This window comes from Heloderma suspectum, chromosome 3 (assembly GCF_057233095.1).
Source record: "Heloderma suspectum isolate Gila_16-S chromosome 3, 16-S_ref, whole genome shotgun sequence".
Classification (NCBI taxonomy): domain Eukaryota; kingdom Metazoa; phylum Chordata; class Lepidosauria; order Squamata; family Helodermatidae; genus Heloderma; species Heloderma suspectum.
In genome coordinates this window covers 260,826,504-260,845,518 of record NC_139460.1, presented here as the reverse complement: position 1 = coordinate 260,845,518, position 19,015 = coordinate 260,826,504, and the positions used below count along the sequence as shown (strand labels likewise).

General features: G+C 43.5%; 1 protein-coding gene across 2 annotated transcripts in view; it reads left to right on the top strand.

Annotated features, from left to right (window-relative positions):
• The first annotated feature begins 822 nt into the window (after positions 1-822).
• OGA (O-GlcNAcase) overlaps positions 823-19,015 on the top strand; it is a 32,312-nt gene continuing 14,119 nt past the window's right edge. The window contains exons 1-8 of one of the 2 annotated variants that reach the window (XM_084846506.1): positions 823-1,328; positions 7,717-7,768; positions 10,563-10,660; positions 12,962-13,092; positions 14,028-14,199; positions 16,768-16,866; positions 17,021-17,305; positions 18,161-18,319. In XM_084846506.1, coding sequence (XP_084702632.1) covers positions 1,091-1,328; positions 7,717-7,768; positions 10,563-10,660; positions 12,962-13,092; positions 14,028-14,199; positions 16,768-16,866; positions 17,021-17,305; positions 18,161-18,319 — 1,234 coding nt within the window. In that variant the 5' untranslated portion in view covers positions 823-1,090. The other variant, XM_084846507.1, reaches the window with a different exon arrangement.

Sequence of the window (19,015 nt, the reverse complement as noted above, 5' to 3'; positions counted from 1 at the left end):
TTTCCCAGCCCAACCTGGCAATGCTGAGGACGGAACCTGGTACCCTTTGCACGTAAAGCAGGCCTCTGCCACTGAGCTACGGCCTGTTCCCTGTTCATTATTTCATTTTTCTCCAACCATCCCTTCAAGGGCCTCGGACACTTTACACCCCTCATTTTATTCTCAGAAGAGCCCTGTGAGGCAGGTTAGGTTGAATGTGACTGGCACGGTATCACCGAGTGAGCTTCATCATGTCTGAATGGGAATTTGAGCCCGGGTGTCCCTAGTCCAAAGCCGACGCTTTCATGGTAGCCGCTACACTGCATCAGCCCACCGTACCTGTCGCGGAGTTCTTCCTTGTCCTGAAATACAGCGCAGAAAAGCTAGTGGCCTAAGCGTGACTACACCTAGTTAGTTAGTGCCCGCCTTCGGCCTCCAACGTTGCCCAGCAACCTGGGAAAGTAGGTCAAACAGCACAATAGCTGACCCCAAGCTCCTCCTCCTGCTCATCCATACATGCGCAACAAAGCGGAAAGTAAGCCGGGAGGAAGCCCGCTGCTCTCTTTCGCATGCGCAAAACTCCACACGCGTCCCTCGCGACTTAGTTCTGCACTTGCGCTTTAGCACTCACTACTTTGTTTATTTTCCCTCCTCGCGTGCGCAGAACCCGCCTCCGGCACCTGCGCGCCAACTGCGCGTGCGCCCGAACTCCCACGGTTCGAAACGATCGCCGCCCGCATGCGCAGTAGGCTGTGGCTTCATTCCCGCGCTTGCGTATTAGCACGCCCCACCTCCTCCGACCCGGGAGGACATGCGCAGTTAATAGTATGCAGTCCTTGACGCCTGCGCAGTAGAGCTTTTCCGTCACCCTCCCCCCCTTTCAGTCAGTCGCTCAATTCGTTCCCTCAAGCTTTGTTGGGCGGCTCGCTCCCGCTCGGTGTTTGTGGCTGGCTGGCGCGCGGAGGGAAGGAGGTGGAGCTGCACGTGATCAGCAGCCGCGGTCCCGGTTGGCAGTCGAGCGAGCAGAGCGGTTGGTTCTGGCTCGGACCGGTTGGGGCTGGTTTTCCCCGCGCAAGCGCAGCCTGCCCCGGTTAGAGAGTAGGGAAGGGCGATGGCGGCCGACGGGAGTCCTGCAGCGGGCCTGGCCGGGATGGTCGAGGAGACGCGCGGGGAGCCTCAGGGCACGCCCGGCCCGAGCCCTGTGCTCGCCGCCGCCGCCGCCGCCGCCGCCCCGATTGAGTCGCCCCCTGCGAGACCCGACCCGACAGTCCCGGAAACTGATCCCGGGAGCGGAGCCGGAGCTGTGGGCAATGGGGGTGCGCGGCGGTTCCTCTGCGGCGTCGTAGAAGGTAATGGGGAGCAAGGGAAAGGGAGAAGTGTGGGGCTGTTGGAAGCACGGCAAAAAACGAGAAGGGAGAGAGCCTGCGTAGTTCAGCCTTCCCCAGCTCGGCCTCCTCCAGAAATGTTGGACTACAGCCTCCAGCATCCCCCAGCCAGCTCTTGGGGGATGCTGGGAACTGTACTCCCAACACATCTGGAGGGGCCCGAGTCGGGGAAGGCTGCTGTAGCTAAACAAAGCTTCGCCTTCTCCCTCTCTTGCTCGTTCGCTACCACCGACTTTTCTTCCCCGCTCCCTTTTCCTCTTTGTGTAGCGTCAGGCTCCGCCCTGGCCATGAAACCTGGAGGCGGAGGCTTAACTCGGTTTACCTTTTTCTTCAACAGAAGCACAGCTGTCCTTTTAATGTATATCTCTTTAAACTTCAAGCCCGCTGAACTTAAGACCTGCAAGCGTCTGAGCCACACATTTTGTTCTTCTTTTCGCATGGATGCCCGGAGCAAAATAATGTTATGAAACTGCAATATGTGCAACGAAAACAACCGAGAGGCCCTGGCACCTTTAAAGGCTAATCATTTGGCTGTGCCATGAGTTTTCCGTGTATAGCCTGTTGTCTAGTTGCTGCTTGGATGACTGTTCCGTTAGTTCTGCCTAGTAGTTTAAGAAGATGGTTTATTTATTTATTCTATACAGCCCAATAGCTGAAGCTGCCTGGGCGGTTGATAAAGTTAGTAGGCTCATCTTGCTTTGATCCTATGCTTTTTTGATGCTTATAATTTGGAGCATAATTTATGCACTTTTACTGTTCAGTAAACAACCATATGCTGGTGGTCCTCTTAGTACTGAGTGCCCATGTTATGTGGTGATTGGAGTTGCTGTTGCCTAGTAGAATAGTCCTACAGGGCTAAGAAAGATTTTTTCTTTCGACCCTGTACAGTCTAGTAAAGGTGTGCGTGTATGTGTATGTGTTGCTTTGGCTTCAAGGTATAATCTTCTTCAGAGTTGCTAAAGAAACATGGATGTATCCAGATCTAGCCTGGACTAAGTTGTAAATACTGTTAGCTGTAGAAATATAATTCAAAACCAGGATTAGGGTTTAATTTTTTACTCACACAGTAACCAGTATTGGCCCATCCTATTACAAACTGCACATGTCTTGTTTTGTACAGGGAGGCTTGATGGAGTCGGTATTTGGGAGATGAGGTTTATTTCCAGAGTTTTGCATTTGTAGCTAGGCTTGGGGTGTAAGACCTCTTTCAGCTTGAGGGCTCCATTTCATTTTGGAGAAGCTCGGGGCAGGGGGACATTCCAGTGGTGGGTGGAGAAAAAGGCAAAAGTGGGTTGAAAACACCAGCATGTTGTAGTTTAATGCTCTTACTACCCGTAATGGAGGAAAAACTGCACGTAAGCCATTGATGCTGGGGAGAAAAGGGGTGAGGCCTTCTGAGAAACCACAGGAGGGCTGAATTGTGATCTTGGGCCTGAGGTTCTGCACCCCTGGCCTAATTTGTGTGAATTTCTTCTGGGGAGAGAAGAGAACCTAGTGATTAGCAAATGCTGTCAGGAGTGAAATTGTTTTTAATAATAATCAAAATTATGGCTTGCATCATCTGCAAAATGCCTCTTGTGTGTATTCTTTAAAAAAACACACACAACTGTAGCTGCAGTATAACTTATGGCAATCATATTGGCACTTGTGCTAAAACACAGCCAGGCTGGAATGCAGTGCTGAGACTTAACCTCTCCCAAACCTTTGTTTCTGGAATGAGAGGCTTGCAGTGAAAAATGTCATATTAATGTTTTGGGCTACCAGAGATGAGCATAACAGCTTCCCAACTGTTAGTTTCCGTACAGTTTTAAATATTCAGTTAATCTCCACTTGATTGAATTATCTATTTTAGGATTTATGTATCTAAGGCTGCAATCCTATACCCACTTCGCTGGGAGTAAGCGTCACTTAACACAGTGGGATTTACTTCTGAGTAAACATGCATAAGATTGTGCTGTAAGTTTTAGGTTAAGTTCTGCTCAGACTCCACAGTTTTTGGCTGGCCTAGCTATCCATGTAAAAAATTGCTAGGACCTTGCCCCTCTTCTCCCTGACCTTACACTGCATCTCTTCTCTCTCCCAACCCCAAATCCAACTTTGGAGCAGGAAATGGTGGTGGGTTTTTTTGACCCTGCACTACCAAAGTGCTCTGGGCACCTCTGCAGTGGGCAAACAACCTCCAGCTGGAGAGAGGGTGGGGATTGCTATTCAGTGATGAGGATGGTCATTGCCCATCTCTGCAGCTCCAAGGCTGGCAGAGAGTCTGGGGCTTGTCACATTCACCAGAGAATAGCAGCACACCTCCCATGTAAACCAAAATTGTGGAACTCTGGTACATAAGCAGACAGAAGTAGTACAGGGTAAAAAAAATAATAACCTGAATGAATGATTAGAATACTAAACTATTTGCTATATAACTTAGTTATTTAGTGTAATATAGTACACTGGAGTATCAAAGAATAATATAGAATAGAATATTCTTTAGATATTCTTTTCTATAGAATAGAAAGTGAAAATGATTTCAAATAGGATGGTTTTTGTACTATTATCATGTATTGATGATGCCAGATTTTGGAATGGGGGGTTGAGAATGAAATTGAATTCCGAAGCACATTATGAGCTAAGACCATTCCTAACTGAGCACAACCCCCCACTCCTTGAAGTTTGGCTTCAGTGCCAACTCTCACCTCAGCTGTCCCATCCTGCTCCCATTCAACCTTGCATAGCAGTGTTGGCAACTGGGAGGGCCTGTGCAAGGGCCTCCAGTATGTCCAAGCATGCTGTCACAGCAACATCACAGGTACCAATACCCCTCCCCCAGGTAAGGTAGCATCCCATGTGTCCTTCTGGGATGCGGCTGTGACTGTTCTCCAGCATAGTGGAGGCACCGCACAAGCCTTCCTCATCATGAGGCTCCACCCTACTCCTTTTGTTACTGCCATCACCAGGTAAGTTTGGGGAAAGTGAAGATGGCAGGAGGGTTGGCCACAGATGTTTTGGCCCTGTTGTACTCCTTATTATGTTGTTGGGAGAGCAGTAAGGCACTAACTTACAAATGGGCTTGAATGAATCAACATTATGCTTTATACCATAAAGCACCATAAGGAGCCTGCCCCAAGGAAATGACATTTTAAAGTTTTCCGGATGGAAGAGGGAAAAATAACATTTTCCTCTAATATTTATTTATTTATTTACAATATTTATATACCACTCCATATCTAGAACAGTTTTCGGAGCAGTGAACACAAGAAATAAAACAGTAAAAGAATAAAAAGATGAAAACACCACATTAAAATTGTTTAAAAACACACAATGCCAATAAAAACTGTTACTGGTCAGTTAAGGAGTGCCTCCTGGAACAGTGCTGTTTTCAGGAGGCACCAGAAACAACACGGTGTTGGTGTCTGCCTGACCTCCAGGGGCAGGGAATTCTAAAGAAGGAGGCCGCTACACTTGGAGGCTCTTCTCCTGGTGGACTGCAATTGGGCCATATAACAACCTGCAGTATGGCATCATGCACTGCATCATGACATCATGCAATATTTTGTTATGTTCTCCCTCTGGCTGTTTTTAGGTGCCCTAGAGTTTATGATCAGTATGGTGCTGCTGGAACTTGGAAAACATGAGGGCATTACAAGCACAGTAGAGTTTTGGTGGCATCGCTAGTTATCACCATGCCTCATAATGGGTGTGTGACTTGTGTAGAGGTCTAGGGCAATGTGATCAGAGCACCAGACTTCAAGCATATATTACATCCTGCCAGTGGAAAGCAATCCTGTATACAAGTTGTTGTGACTTTATGCCCCATTGAGGATTGTTGTTATGCATTCCTTTGCGCACTGGTTGTTTATCATATTAGATAGCATTGCAAAATATTGTATCACCTTGAAGATTGACTAGTTTCCCTAAATATATCCTCTTGTATTCCTACAAGCTTTCCTGAGACAGCCAAACATTAAAACCAAACTATGGAGCTTTTCCACAATTTTGTGGGCGGGGGGGAATATGGAGATGAGAGGAGCCGTGGCTTTAAAAATCAACCTGAGGGTTTCAGAGGCAGCCTTGATGGAAGAGAGCTCTCCTCCCCCTGCCAAACCCCCAAAATCTTGGAATGACATCTGCACCTGGTCCAGGATTGGATGTCACGCTCCACAACCTACAGAGGGGTCGATTGTGGATTATAGAGTAAAAGCGGAAGGGTGTAGCCACTTATCCCTGACAGCCCATGGTTTATTTAACCCATGGGCTGTTATGTGTGAACAGGCCTCTGTCTTGTTACATATATTTTGCATGCTTTCCTTTTTATCTATACGAGGAATGACTTTAAAATATTTCCATATAGGGTCTTTCTTATAACCAGCATCCATAATAGTTTGAGGTTAACAATACAATCCTATACATGTCACCTCAGAAATAAGTTCCACTGAGTTCAATGGGGCTTACTCTCAGGTAAGTGGGTATAGGATAGCACTGTTAGTATGAGGGATACCGGAAAATGCATACTGGACAATTTTGTCTTCTCTTTTTCTTTCCAGTGTTGCTCCTTTCTGATTCACTCTGTCTCTTGACCCAGCCTTGCCCTCATAAAAAATGAAAGTAGCAAACAAAAATAAGCTGTTGGTGACTGATAGGTAAAAGCAAGGGGCAGAATTCAGTGGGGTGTTTATGCCTCTGCTGATTCTCTTATGCCCTCCCAATTCCTGTCCTCAAGTAGCTCCCACTGCTTGCTGAATGAAGATTTAGCACTTCCAGGGCAACCAGAAATGAGTGAAACGCTCACATAAGGGTGCTCCTGTCCCGATCAAGAAACGATCATTTCCGCTTGTTGCAGGGCTTCCTCCAGCTTGCCCTCCGTCACACCCTGCATGTTGCCCAAACATGCAGGGGTGCAGGCAGGGAGAGCGGGTACCCAGTCCCTGTTGCGATTGCTGTCTCCCCAGGGTGCAACAATTTTTTTAATGTCTTCATTCGATTCTTGTGCTTCATTCCATTCTTCACACACCCCTGAAACACCCACTTACCAGTCAGTTCACTGTTTGTGCCAGGGTGGGGACACCCCAGCCCCCCCCCTGGGGCCCTCACTCCTGCCCTGGCCCCAGTCCTCCCCCCAAAAAAGCCTTTTCCCACCAGTCAGGGGAAAGGTTTTTGCTCGTGGCTTGCTTTTTATAACTCAGGGGAGGTGTGGGGCAAAGGGAAGGAGGTGCCCACCTTGGGGTGTCCCCCACCCCAGCACAAAGGGGGATCCTACTTAGAAGTGGGTGTTTGCCTTCTCCCCTGCTCCTAAACTCCCACTTCCTAATGGGATCTCCCTTTGTGCCTGAGTGGGGGGCACCCCCTCCCCCCTGCCCCACACCTCTTTCCCTCCAAAAAAGGATTGAATCCAATGCAGATCTTTCCACATTGAATTCAGTTGGATTTTAAAAGTGCCCTTCTTGGAAAATCAGATTCTCACCACTACCACCATGACTCCCATTGCCTCAGCTCAAGGCAATGATTTTTCCCATGTGTGCACATAGGAAAAATTACAGGGACATGGGGAAAATTTACGAACATAGGAAAAATTATAGGGATGTGTGGGCAGCATTGCCTGTCCCATTTTTGCACAAATCGGAGCCAAGAAAGGGGATTTGGCGGCAGACAAGATGGGTCCGCTGCTAGGTCCCCTGGGATGCAGGCTGGAGGACTGAGAGGGAGGGAGCATCGAGGTGGGGGGAGATGTAGGCTATCATAAAAATCTACTTTATATAGCTTATAAGACACCATGGCTTAAAGTGATGTGCGAACCCAGCCTGAAAGTGTAGGTTTAGCATGTTTATTATGAGATTTCATTTCAGCTATGTTATTTTTTAAGTGAGAAAAGTTTACTGTGTGTGTGACTTTAAAAAAAAGATTAAAGATTTTAAAAATCCAATTTAATTTTTTGAAACCATTTTTTAAATTTGTTTTTCAAAAATGATCCATTTTTATCCACCCTGCAAGAGGCTTTGGTGGTTCAGAATGCATTTTATCAGCTCAGGCTAATATACCAATTCTGACCCTACCTGGGCAAACAGAGCCTCGCAACAATTACTTGCACTTGGGTAATCTCTTAGGTTTTAATGTGTGGTGTTGTTTTAATATACTATGTATATCGTCTTGAGTGACCATTGGGCAGAGGGGAAATTTATGTCTAATAAATAAAAATATTTCTCCTCTGCTACATTAAAATATTTTTGAGGCAATTTAGAAATAGCAGTTACGTTGTCCTGCAAATTAAAAATTGATTCCAAGCTTTGCTCTGGAGTTAAGCTGAATATTTCTTTTAAGCTGAAGCATAATATTTGAGACTGTCTACCTTCAATATTTCCTACAGGATTTTATGGAAGGCCTTGGGTTATGGAACAGAGGAAGGAACTTTTTAGAAGGTATGTGATATCATGTTACTTCTCCTTCATAATTATTTTGTTGTAAAAAAAAAATCTAAGCACAGAGTTAAGGCATGTTAAAAACAAGTGGCAAAAAATTCCAAAAGGTCATTAAAAAACAGCAGTTCCTGCCTTCAATGACTAGCATAATAACTTAACTTCGGATTGCAAGATGTGGTAGTAAAAGCAACAGGTTTCTGCAGCCATTCCCAAAAACTACTCATAGGTGGATCCAATTTTTAGGATTTATAAGTTATTTTATTACGGTCCAGAAATATACAACTGCTTTTAACTTTTCTCCCCGGTAAATATTCTGGAGAGCACACTCCAGGAAGTTGTGCTGGGAGACCTGATCCTACCCATGGGAATTGTCTAATGTGGGGTTCCTCGCCTAAATGAAACTGCTGTGAGAGATCATCAGGAGATTCGGTATCATCAATAAGCTGATGACACCTTGCTCTGTTTCTGCTTTTTGTCAAATCCAGGTGAGGCAGTGTAAACCTTTGAATGTATCCCTACATTCCATGATGGACTGGAGGAAAATGAATAAACTTAACTTTAATCCAGATAAGATAAAAGTTGATCATAGTGGGAGTCAGTGGACTGGTGGGCTGTCCAGAACAGGCTGTAAAAGTCACACTCCCCTCAAAAGATCAGGTTTGTAGGCTTGTGGTACTGCTGGACCTGGTTCAGATGGTAACTGTGGTCTGGAGGGCCAGCTTATACACTTACAATGTCTACTGCTGGAAGATAGAGATGTAGTCGCTGTCATTCATGTTTTGGTGACTTCCAGATTAGTCTGTTTTAATGTACTCTCTGTGGGCTGCCTTTGAAGATTATTCAGAAACTTCAGCAAATGCAAAATATGGTAGCCATCCTATTAATCTTTAAGCAGTGCGGGCCAATATTTGTGCACATCACCTGTTTTGAAACTGCTGCAGTGGCTACCGGTTTTAAGGTGCTGGTTCTTTAAAGCCCTAAGCAGCGTGGATCCTGTTTATCTCAAGGTACATGTCCACCTGTATGACCCTTCCTGGCACATAGGTCTTCTGATGAAGCCTGTTCCAAATTATATTTTATGAGGTGTGGGGCTAGGCTATGTCCACTAGGAGAAGGGCCTTTTCTGTTGTAGTGCAGATGCTATGAAACTCGCTTCTGAAGTGTTTGTACATAGCTTTCTCCTTCCTGGCCTTCCAAAGGCAGGTGAAAACTTGATTTCAGTTAGACTTTGAGAATTTACTGTTGTATTGCTTGGTTTTAATTGTTTCCATGCTGTTTTTATTGTTTTGTTGAGCTTTTTTTGTATTGTGTTTTTGATGTGTTTTAATTTAGTTTTGTAAGCGATTGTGATGAACAGTGGTATATAAATATTCTTAAAATAGTGTGGAATTTACAGATTATTATTTATTACATTTCTCTACTGCCCCATAGCCAAAGCTCTCTGGGTGGTTTACAGAAGTTTTATGCACATCTGTGGTCTTACCTTTGCTTATTGATGAGCAATTGTCTTCTCTGTTCTCATAGAAGATTTTATTTGTTTTTGCTACCTCATAGAGTTGCTTTGTGAAAGGAAATTGCCCAATAGCAATTTCTGTCAGATTTTCTCTACTTTTTTCCTAGCTGTCCTTACTTCATTTCTATTGCCCACCAGGAAAACCCTTTATTGTTTGCCTTTTTAAAGGTTAGGAGTCTTGGTGACAGCATTTGTCTCCAATCCTTACATGTAGACCCAGCTCATAATGACTGATCACATCCTCCTCTGTCCAAATAGAATAGAGACTCTAAGGGTAAGTTTATACAAAAGACCCAGGTGATGCAAAGACCCAGGTGATTTTGTTTCAGATATCTGAGCTTCATGCTGGTCTTTCATAAAATCCTGTGTTTAGAACTTTGTTTACTGTACTCTGAAGCATTTCTTTCTGGGAATGTTTCCTCACATGGTTGCTCGTCTGCCCCCCTCTCCCCATGGTTGCTTATGTGTATGGGAAATGTTTATTCCCATCAGAAAAGAAAGCATGCTTAAAAAGAGAACCCGCAGGTGTCTGCTTCCAAACCCAGACACGTGTCTATATTGTAGAAACTAATGCATTCTGAAAAAAAGGAAAGCCGGCATGCACAGAAAAATAATGAATGAAAGTAAGTAGCTTTAAAAGTATTAGGTCTACCCTAAGACCTTGATTTGTATAATTAGGGCACAATCCTATGGCTGCTAGACAATAGCTAGTCGGCCATAGGATTGTTCAGTTTTGGGGAACTGACCTTGGAGCCTACGGTCCAAGATTGGTTCCCAGAAAACTGCCTCCCTGCCCCCTCCTTCGCTCCCTCATAGGTGCTCGTAAGAGCAGTGTGGAGCAGGGCAAAATGGGGCGTACCCAGGGCAGGGAGCACAGAAGTGCTGGTGTGACACTTCCTGTGCATCATCCGCCTCCCCCGCTCTGAAGTCCTGCAGCTGGACAGCTGAAATCAGCCATCTAGCCACAATTGCAGGGCGGCAAGAGCACAGTGGAGAAGATCCCCTCCGCGCACAGCCCACCCTGCATTGGATAGGTAGTCGCCTCCAAGTTCAGAGGCAACCGCCTATCCCCATAGGATTGTTCCCTCCATCATCTTATCTATCTTCCTGGTAACAATTACTTGTCTAGGTTTGCCATTCTTGGTTTTTCTAGATGGTCAGTCTCCTTGTAGGGTTTCATAACTTACTTGGGTATGCTTGGCTATGCAATTGTGGGAAAAGTGAGTTAAATTTGTACAATGTTTTTCTAATGGTCTTTTTGTTCTGCTCTTTACTTTACAGACTTCAAAAATGGGGACTAAATACATACCTATATGCACCAAAAGATGATTACAAGCACAGGATGTTTTGGCGAGAAATGTATTCTGTGGAGGAAGCTGGTAACTAGCCTTATTTTATTTTCAAGTAATGATTCAGTGAGTATGAGGAATTAACCATTGAGTAGGGATGATCAATGTTGGATTAAAGCAAATTAGGGTTATTTATTTATTTCATTATATTTATATTTATTTCCCCCATTGTTCCATCATTGAACTCAAGATAGCAAACATAGGGTTCCCAGGTGGTGGTCCCATCCACACTGGCATGACACAGATCTGTGTAGCTTCAGTAAGGTTGCTGTGTCATGTGCCCTCAGGTGATGGCTTGGGACCATCACCTGAGTGATGCAAGGGAGAAAGAAAACATGTGCAGCCATCTCAACTCCATAGTGTTTCTCAAGTAGGTGAGCGGAGAAAACAATGCTGTGGCACCTGTACACTCCAGTTGACTTCCTTTTTGACTTTAAAGGCCTGGTGTGGATATGCTACTGTCTGATCTCCTAACCATGATCCACGAGTTTTCATGCTCTGCACTCCTCCCAGCTTGCACATACATTCCCCATGTTCTTTGATTTTTCAGACCAAACTGTGGAGCAGCATTACATTTGCACCAGACCACAGGATGAGTATCCACTTGTAACCATGTGGATTGTAGTGAATTATGGCAGTGTAACATTGGACATATTCCTGCAAATTGTTCCACAAAAGTTATCCAGGCCAGAACCATGTGGATTAAGAATGCTTTCATTTTCTACTGTTAAAAGTAATTGTATTAAAAGCACTTGTTCTGGGATAAAAGTTTAAGAAAGAACAGAAAAGGAAAGAAATATTTAGTATTCCTACCTTCGGGTAACTTCAAACAAGCCGGTTCTCCCTGTCTTCCTCTTGGAAAGGTCAAAGACAAATTCACTAGGTTCACACAACTTGACAACCCACACTCAAGCTTGAGTCTGGGGGGTTGTTGAACTGTGGCTTGTTGTTGGAATGTGGGTTGTTGTGTTGTGTGAACCCAGCTGCAATAACAAACTATGGTTTATTAGCATAAATAACCCAACAACAAACCATGGGTTCTCTCATTTAAGCCACAGTGGGCTGCAGCATGCATAGGTGGCCATTTTAAATATTTTCCATCCAGCCATGGCTTGTCGTGTCGTGCAAACTCAGGAGGTGGGGGTTTTGTGAAGGTTAAACAATCCTCGCATAACCCATGGCCTGTTCTGGGATTATGCAAGGGTTGTTTAACCCTCACACAACTCCTGCCGCCCAGGTTCACATGACACAACAAGCTGTGGTCAGTTGGTGAATATTCAAATCCCATGTGGCACACTCTGCAGCCACCATGGCTGGAATAAGCCACAGGGGACTATTTTGATCATGCAAACTGTTTCATTGTGTGAACCCAGCCAACAGCAAACCATAGGTTCTTTTTGTGGGTTGTTCGTGGTTAACAAACCATGGTTTGTTAGCATGGCTGGGTTAACACAACACGACAACCCATGGTTCAACAACAGCCCACAGTTCTATGACAACCCACACCCAACCCAGTGTGGGTTGTCGTGTTGTGTCAACCCAGGTCATGGCTAGTAGGGTGGGTACAAAGTCGCCTGCACCATGCGCTGGGTTCGGACGACACAGCAACCCGCGCTGCATTGCAGGTAATTATGTAAAACATGGTCATGCAACTGACGTGTGGGGGTGAGGAAAGAACCAATGATGGGTTCCTTCACCCCCATGATTGTGTGAACCCAGCCATTGAATCCTTTGGTACAAATTGACCTGTGCAGCCTGATCCTCCTATGCATGTTTATTTGAAAGTAAGGTTTTGTGCTTACTCGTGTATAAGATTTGCAGCCAGGTTGCATTACTTTACTTACATGTGAGCTCCATTGATTATGCAATTTATACTCTTCCCCAAATGACCACAGGAGTTGTAATTTGCAAACCTGATTAGGCAAGCATCTTCTCCCAATTTGGAGTCATTTGCATTTTAGGAATACCATTTAAACCTTTTGCAGGGAGCATCTTAACCATTTTATAACCCTCTGTCAATTGTCTTAATCTTCTGAATGAAACTGCACAAATTCCACTAGACCAGTACAACTTGTTTACTAGTATGTGGTCTTTGAAAAAAACATCAGATTACAGGCATATAACAGAGCTCTGTGGATAGCTGTATACATGGACATCGTATAGAAGGTTGGAGCAGTTCTGACAAGAAATGTTAACTCTTCCTTCCCTGTTTCCTTCAAAAATGTATTTTGCCTATAGATATTCAGAAATATTTTAAATGTATTTAAATGATGAAATTCATTAATTTTCTTATTGTTGATTCTGGCTAAAATTGTTGGCTTTGATTTCTAGAGCAGCTCATGACTCTGATCGCAGCTGCTCAAGAATATGAAATAGAATTTATCTATGCCATCTCTCCTGGGCTCGATATTACTTTCTCAAACCCCAAGGAAGTGTCTACATTGAAACGCAAGCTGGACCAGGTATCTTTCATTTATGTACATTACAATTTTTGAAATGTAAATCAGAAACAGCAAAAAATTTGGATCAAGAAAATAATCCCACAGATGTTCATTTAATTAAAGACCAGATGTCAAGTTAGAATTGTGTTTCCTCTGCATGTGTACATTACTGCACAGCTGTAGATCTAGTTAGCCTGATCCTATGGTTGTGCTAAGATGACCTATTGTGCTTCTGCTTGCCCTAGTGCAAGCGAGTTAACAAGCAACCTCACACGCTCCCACCTCTGCTGACTCTTCCCATGGGAAACTTCTCTAGCAAGTGCACACCAGAACTTCTAAGCAGCAAGTGGGAGTATCACAGCACTAGGGCTGACAACACTTGTTTCTTTCCCTTCCCTTTAAACTGTGCACAAGGAAGGTTGCAGTAAGAGAACAGCAGATTCCTCTTGACTCCCTTATCCCTGATGATGTAATTGTTGGAAATTGGCGTCTCTGCACCTCTTCCCCACCCCCCAATCAAAAGTAACTGTCACTTGCAGAGGCAGCTCTTCAACTCCATGCCATTATTTGGAAATAGTTGACAAGGCCAGTTAACTATCCTTCCTCTCTTTTTCTCCCACATGTGCGCATGTACACACACACCACGTACTCAGAGATAGTCTTCCTTTTACTAAAAATTATTTCTAACTTTGCATTTTACACTGGGAAATAGAAACATTTAATCATTAGATGCCCTGGGGTTGATTTGTACATAAACTTCCACATGAATAGTGAAGAATGTATTTATTCGGACATAGGGGTTCATTCATTAAACAGAAATAGCCTGACAAAGCGCTTGGTCTCCTATGTTTATTTAAGTGAGATATTGCCATATAGTCATGAACAAATTTTTGCATTTTATTACTCTTAGTTCTAGTAAGTCTTCATGTTTTCCCTTCTCTTCCTCTCTCTGCTAGGTTTCTCAGTTTGGTTGTAGATCTTTTGCACTCTTGTTTGATGATATTGATCATAATATGTGTGCAGCAGACAAAGAAGTGTTCAGCTCCTTTGCCCATGCCCAAGTTTCAATCACAAATGAAATCTATCAGTATCTTGGAGAGCCAGAAACATTCCTTTTTTGTCCCACAGGTAAGAGGATAATGCGGATACCAAAGTTTAACAGGAGTATAGTTGAAAAGCCTTCTAGTTCTTGTTAAAGCGTTACTACTTTCACTACCTCAGTTCTCCTGAAAGCAGGAATAAGGTAGCCTGTTATGCAACCAAAATCATACAGAAACATTTTGTGAGCCAAAGTGTTAGAGCCAGCCTCTCCCCTAATTTTTTTTCCTCACACACAAAATGTTAAATGGAAATTTTAAAACACCTCTAGATGATGCTGTTGATAAATGGGCACTTTCTTTTTTCCTTGTAGGAGGTATATTTTGGTCCAGCAAATGGTCTTTAGCTATTGTTGCCATCAGGGATCTATAATTTTTGGCTGGCCTTGCTGGCCAAGCCAAAAGTAATAGTTCCCAGTCCCCTTCTTCTGTGGGCAAGTCCCCATCTATGGCCTTTCCCAAGGGGAGAGCTGGTGGAGAATATAGTTGAGCACCCCTGCTTGAAGGCACCTGAGCACCTTGAAGTATTTACTTACAAGATTTATATCCTGCCTTTTGATCAAATACTCCTCAAGGCAACTTACAATAATTGTAGTAATGCACGTGTACCAAACCTGTACAACCCAGCAGCCTGTTCCCTGGACCAATGGATGGGGCCAGGGTTTGCAGATTCCAGTTGGAGTTGAGGGTTCCCTCTGGCAAGGAAGTGGAGGAGTAAGTGTCATACAGCTGCTCCTTCTTTGGATATTGTATGGGGCCAAGCTGGCCTCTCCCTTGCCGTGATGTTCTTCCTGGGAGGTAGGGTGTGCAGTCTCCCAGGGGCCCATGGCAGAGACCAGCGTGTGTTGCCCTTCAGCTTTGCAGGCCAAGTAGTAACATCCACCCCCTCATCCCCCACCACTTTTCCTGAGGAAAGGGCCAGTGGAGAAAGCAGCTGGTTGGGCGCCTCTGCTTAAAGATGCCCTGGGCACCTTCAGGCGGCAGCATCCAACCCTCCCCCACCTGCCTTCCCTGCTCTAGAGCAAAAAAGGCTGGGAGTTTCCCCCCCTCTTTTTGCCAATTTGGCCCTGTGTGGCCAACACTCTCCAGGCACTTTGACCACACAGCTGCCAAACAACTCCCAGCCTTTCTCACAACTTCGAGACTAGGGAGTTGGCAAGGATCCCTGGGTCACTGCTGGGATAATCTCTGCCCGCTTCTCTAGGTTCAGAGTTGGGAGGGAGGCTTGGCCACTCATAATGCTTAGAAGACAGCAGTGCCACACTCACCATGGTCAGTGGAATTTTTGAAGTTTGATTACCATGAAAAACTGTGAAGTAAAATTACACACTATATATTTTTGTATCTCATTTTTATTCATTCAGCTATTTCACAGATAGAAGATCTGCTAGTCTTGTAGACTTTGGCTTCATTTTTCAGATCAATTTGTTAATTCCTTGTTCGTGGCTGCCACTGTAGTCTGTGATGTACAAATGTCACGCTTTTCTTGAACTTGTGACAAATCTAGCAGAATCTGTTGCCAGTTGGATATATGTTATTGCTAGTTGTGGGAATATGATGTACTTTATCACACTTTCTGTAGATTTTTTGTCTTGGAAAGTTCGGACAAACCTACTTGCAAGCTTAACCTTCATTCACCAAAGTACTTGTGACATCCTTTAAAGTGAGTTCAGTGGCTGTTCTCCAACTATGCTGTTGAGCTAATCGTATGTCCACTGGGTATATGCTGTCTTTAGTTTTACCGCATTGTATGTAGGCATGATGTTAAGGTGCTTACTTGAGATGCACAGATCTGTTCAGGGCTTAAATGTAATCATGCACACTGTAGACATGTAGAAAAATAAGAGTTACAAACTTGCCCCTGCATTCCAGAAAAGGCCAGATACGCCCTCCTAAGAGTAAAAGTCTCACAGCTGTGAATTCAGCTTACTGAGCCTACCTAGTTAAAACAAACCTACAAAGTGAAGGAGGAGGGAGAACCTATGCATCACAGGAAGGGGGGAGAACTGAGCAGAACTGGCTCCCAGCTAAGTTTTATAGGAAAAGGTCTGGAGAAGAGAGCAGGCTCGAAGAACTGTCAGCCCTCTGCATACTTGTTATCTTAAAAAGAGCTACCAATAATCTGATCATTGAGTCCCAGCGGCCTCTTAACTCCCTAAGCCATTTTGCTTTGGAGGAGCACAGAGGGGAGGAACCATTTAGAATCTAGGAAGGCATTAGCACTGTTTGTCAAGGAAGTTTATGGATTCCTGTGGGAGGCCCAACCCCTAAAGTAGTTGTGATATTTTAGTTTTTGGGCCCTGTATTTGTGCACTGTCTCAATCATTGAGGAAAGAGTAAACATCATAAATAAATGCAAAGCTATCAGAAATGACATGGCAGGCTATCATTAGCTTGCTTATTAGCAACATTTATATGCCGCTTCTCATTTGAAACATCCTGTAGTGGTTTACGAAAGAATAAAAAAAACCACACACACACACATCATTAGGTTGGTTCAAACATAGCTGCAGTAATCCTCTAGGAATGCCATCCACCCACACCTAAAAATGTTCTGATTATTTTTGAGTTTCAACTTATAAATATTGTTCTGTTCTAGAATACTGTGGCACTTTCTGTTATCCAAATGTCGCTCAGTCTCCTTATTTACGAACTGTGGGAGAGAAGCTGTTACCTGGAATTGATGTGCTGTGGACTGGTGAGTGTTCTGCTTTTCCCCCAGGTTGATTTGAGCCAAGATCACCAACTTAATTCAGCCTTTTTATTAAGTATTTTAGCACACTAGATAAACTTTATCATCTTGATCTATGAATAAGCTCATTCTGAGTCCTTCATAATCCATCTATTTTTAGGTCCCAAAGTGGTATCTAAAGACATTCCAGTGGAGTCTATTGAAGAGGTTTCAAAGATAATTCGCAGAGCTCCAGTCATCTGGGACAACATTCATGCTAATGACTATGATCAGAAAAGGCTATTTCTTGGGCCATATAAAGGTCGATCAACAGAACTCATCCCACGCTTAAAGGGTGTCCTGACCAATCCAAACTGTGAATTTGAAGCCAATTTTGTTGCTATTCACACCCTTGCAACCTGGTACAAGTCCAACATGAATGGAGTAAGGAAAGATGTTGTGATGAGTAAGTTGATCAGATAATGCACACGTGTCTTGTGAAACAATGCCTGTAGAAAGTCCTATGTCCATAACTCAGATTTTCACTTCAAGTCAAATGGCTTACTTCAGGAAATGTGACTTTGTTCCAAATTCACATATGAGGTGTCTGCACTGATATCAAGAGGAGGCAATTCGCTGTTCCATGTTTTGAGAAGCAACGGTAATAGCCAAAATGTCTGCAGCATAGGAGCCTCTTTACATTGTAGTGGCATCAGAGCAACAGGTGTCAGGGAGGATGTTGCAGCAAAGCTAAATATCTTTAAAAACCTTGCTAAACCTAAAATGCCCAAGTAGGGCAAAAGATACAGATAATGTAGATAGAGCTTTTAAAACAAAGGTATCGAGAGGATAACATAGAATGCAAAAGGAATAACAAAACAAAATACATGAAATTCACTTTCCCATAACTAATTAGAACAATCACTTGGAGGACAGGAATGCATTTTGGAACTTTCTTAGCCTTCAAATGTCTGACTGGGTTTTGTAACCACTTTATGTGCAAAATTACTGAAGTGATCAAGAAATTTGCATATTTGGTCTGGGATCTTTAACTTTGAGAAGCCCCGTTACCTGGTTGCTTTTAGGATGGGCTTGCATGGCCTGTCTTTAGTAATTTCATTTCAGTAGCCAGGCCAACCACAGAACTTGACTAAACTTATAATAAAATTTCCAGTTTATATAATTCAACGACATAATTCTCTTCCCTTGTTGCAATATGTAATGATGTTAACAATTCTGCCGCTCTCTTTAAATGCAAATACATGGCAATCTTGAACCTTGCTTGCCAATTGATATACTGCTTTCTTCACTTTCTGTGCAGCTGACACTGAAGACAGTACAGTTTCAATTCAGATTAAACTGGAGAATGAAGGGAGTGATGAAGATATTGAAACAGATGTTCTCTATAGCCCTCAGATGGCCTTGAAATTGTCATTAACAGAGTGGCTACAGGAATTTGCAGTACCTCATCAGTACAGCAGTGAGTGAGATTTATGGTTTTGTCACAACTGAAGCACTGGAGTGAATGAAGAATGGTCTTCAAATGAAAAGTGGTTTTTAAGCCCTGAGGAGGAACTGCTAAAGAGAACTCTTCAAAGGAGTGCTGCTGATTTGGTTCCGTAATGTGTAGAAAACATTATTTTAGTTCTCTCAAAATTATGTTTGGGTTTATATCACACGGAAAATAGAATTTATGGAATTGGTGCCACAAATGCAGGCAGAAATTATTTTTAGAACTTCGTGTTTATACTAGTATCCAGATGGGGGGAAATATATTCTGATACCTTCTGCCAAATAGACTCCTTCTTGATAGCCATGTTCTTTAATAACATTTTGTCATTATTGCTTACAGCTTGCATCTTAGACAATTTAGATGTAGCTTGCATATCTAAAAGAATAATTATGGGTATTGATTCACACATCACATTTTCCTACTTGGGGAGAACCTCTTTTTAGGAAAAATGCATCATGAAAATTGCACATCATGACAATTCCACAAGTGTTTTATCAGGTATTTTCAAAATATGTCTTAATTGTGACAAAATAGACATTTGTGTGATTTTATACATTCTGGTATGCATATTTTTGTACGCAGGTTATTTTCATGTAGAAAAAAGATTCTGTGAAATAATTTAGTGGGTAGAATTGAAGCCACATGTCTGTTCTGTGTTCTCAG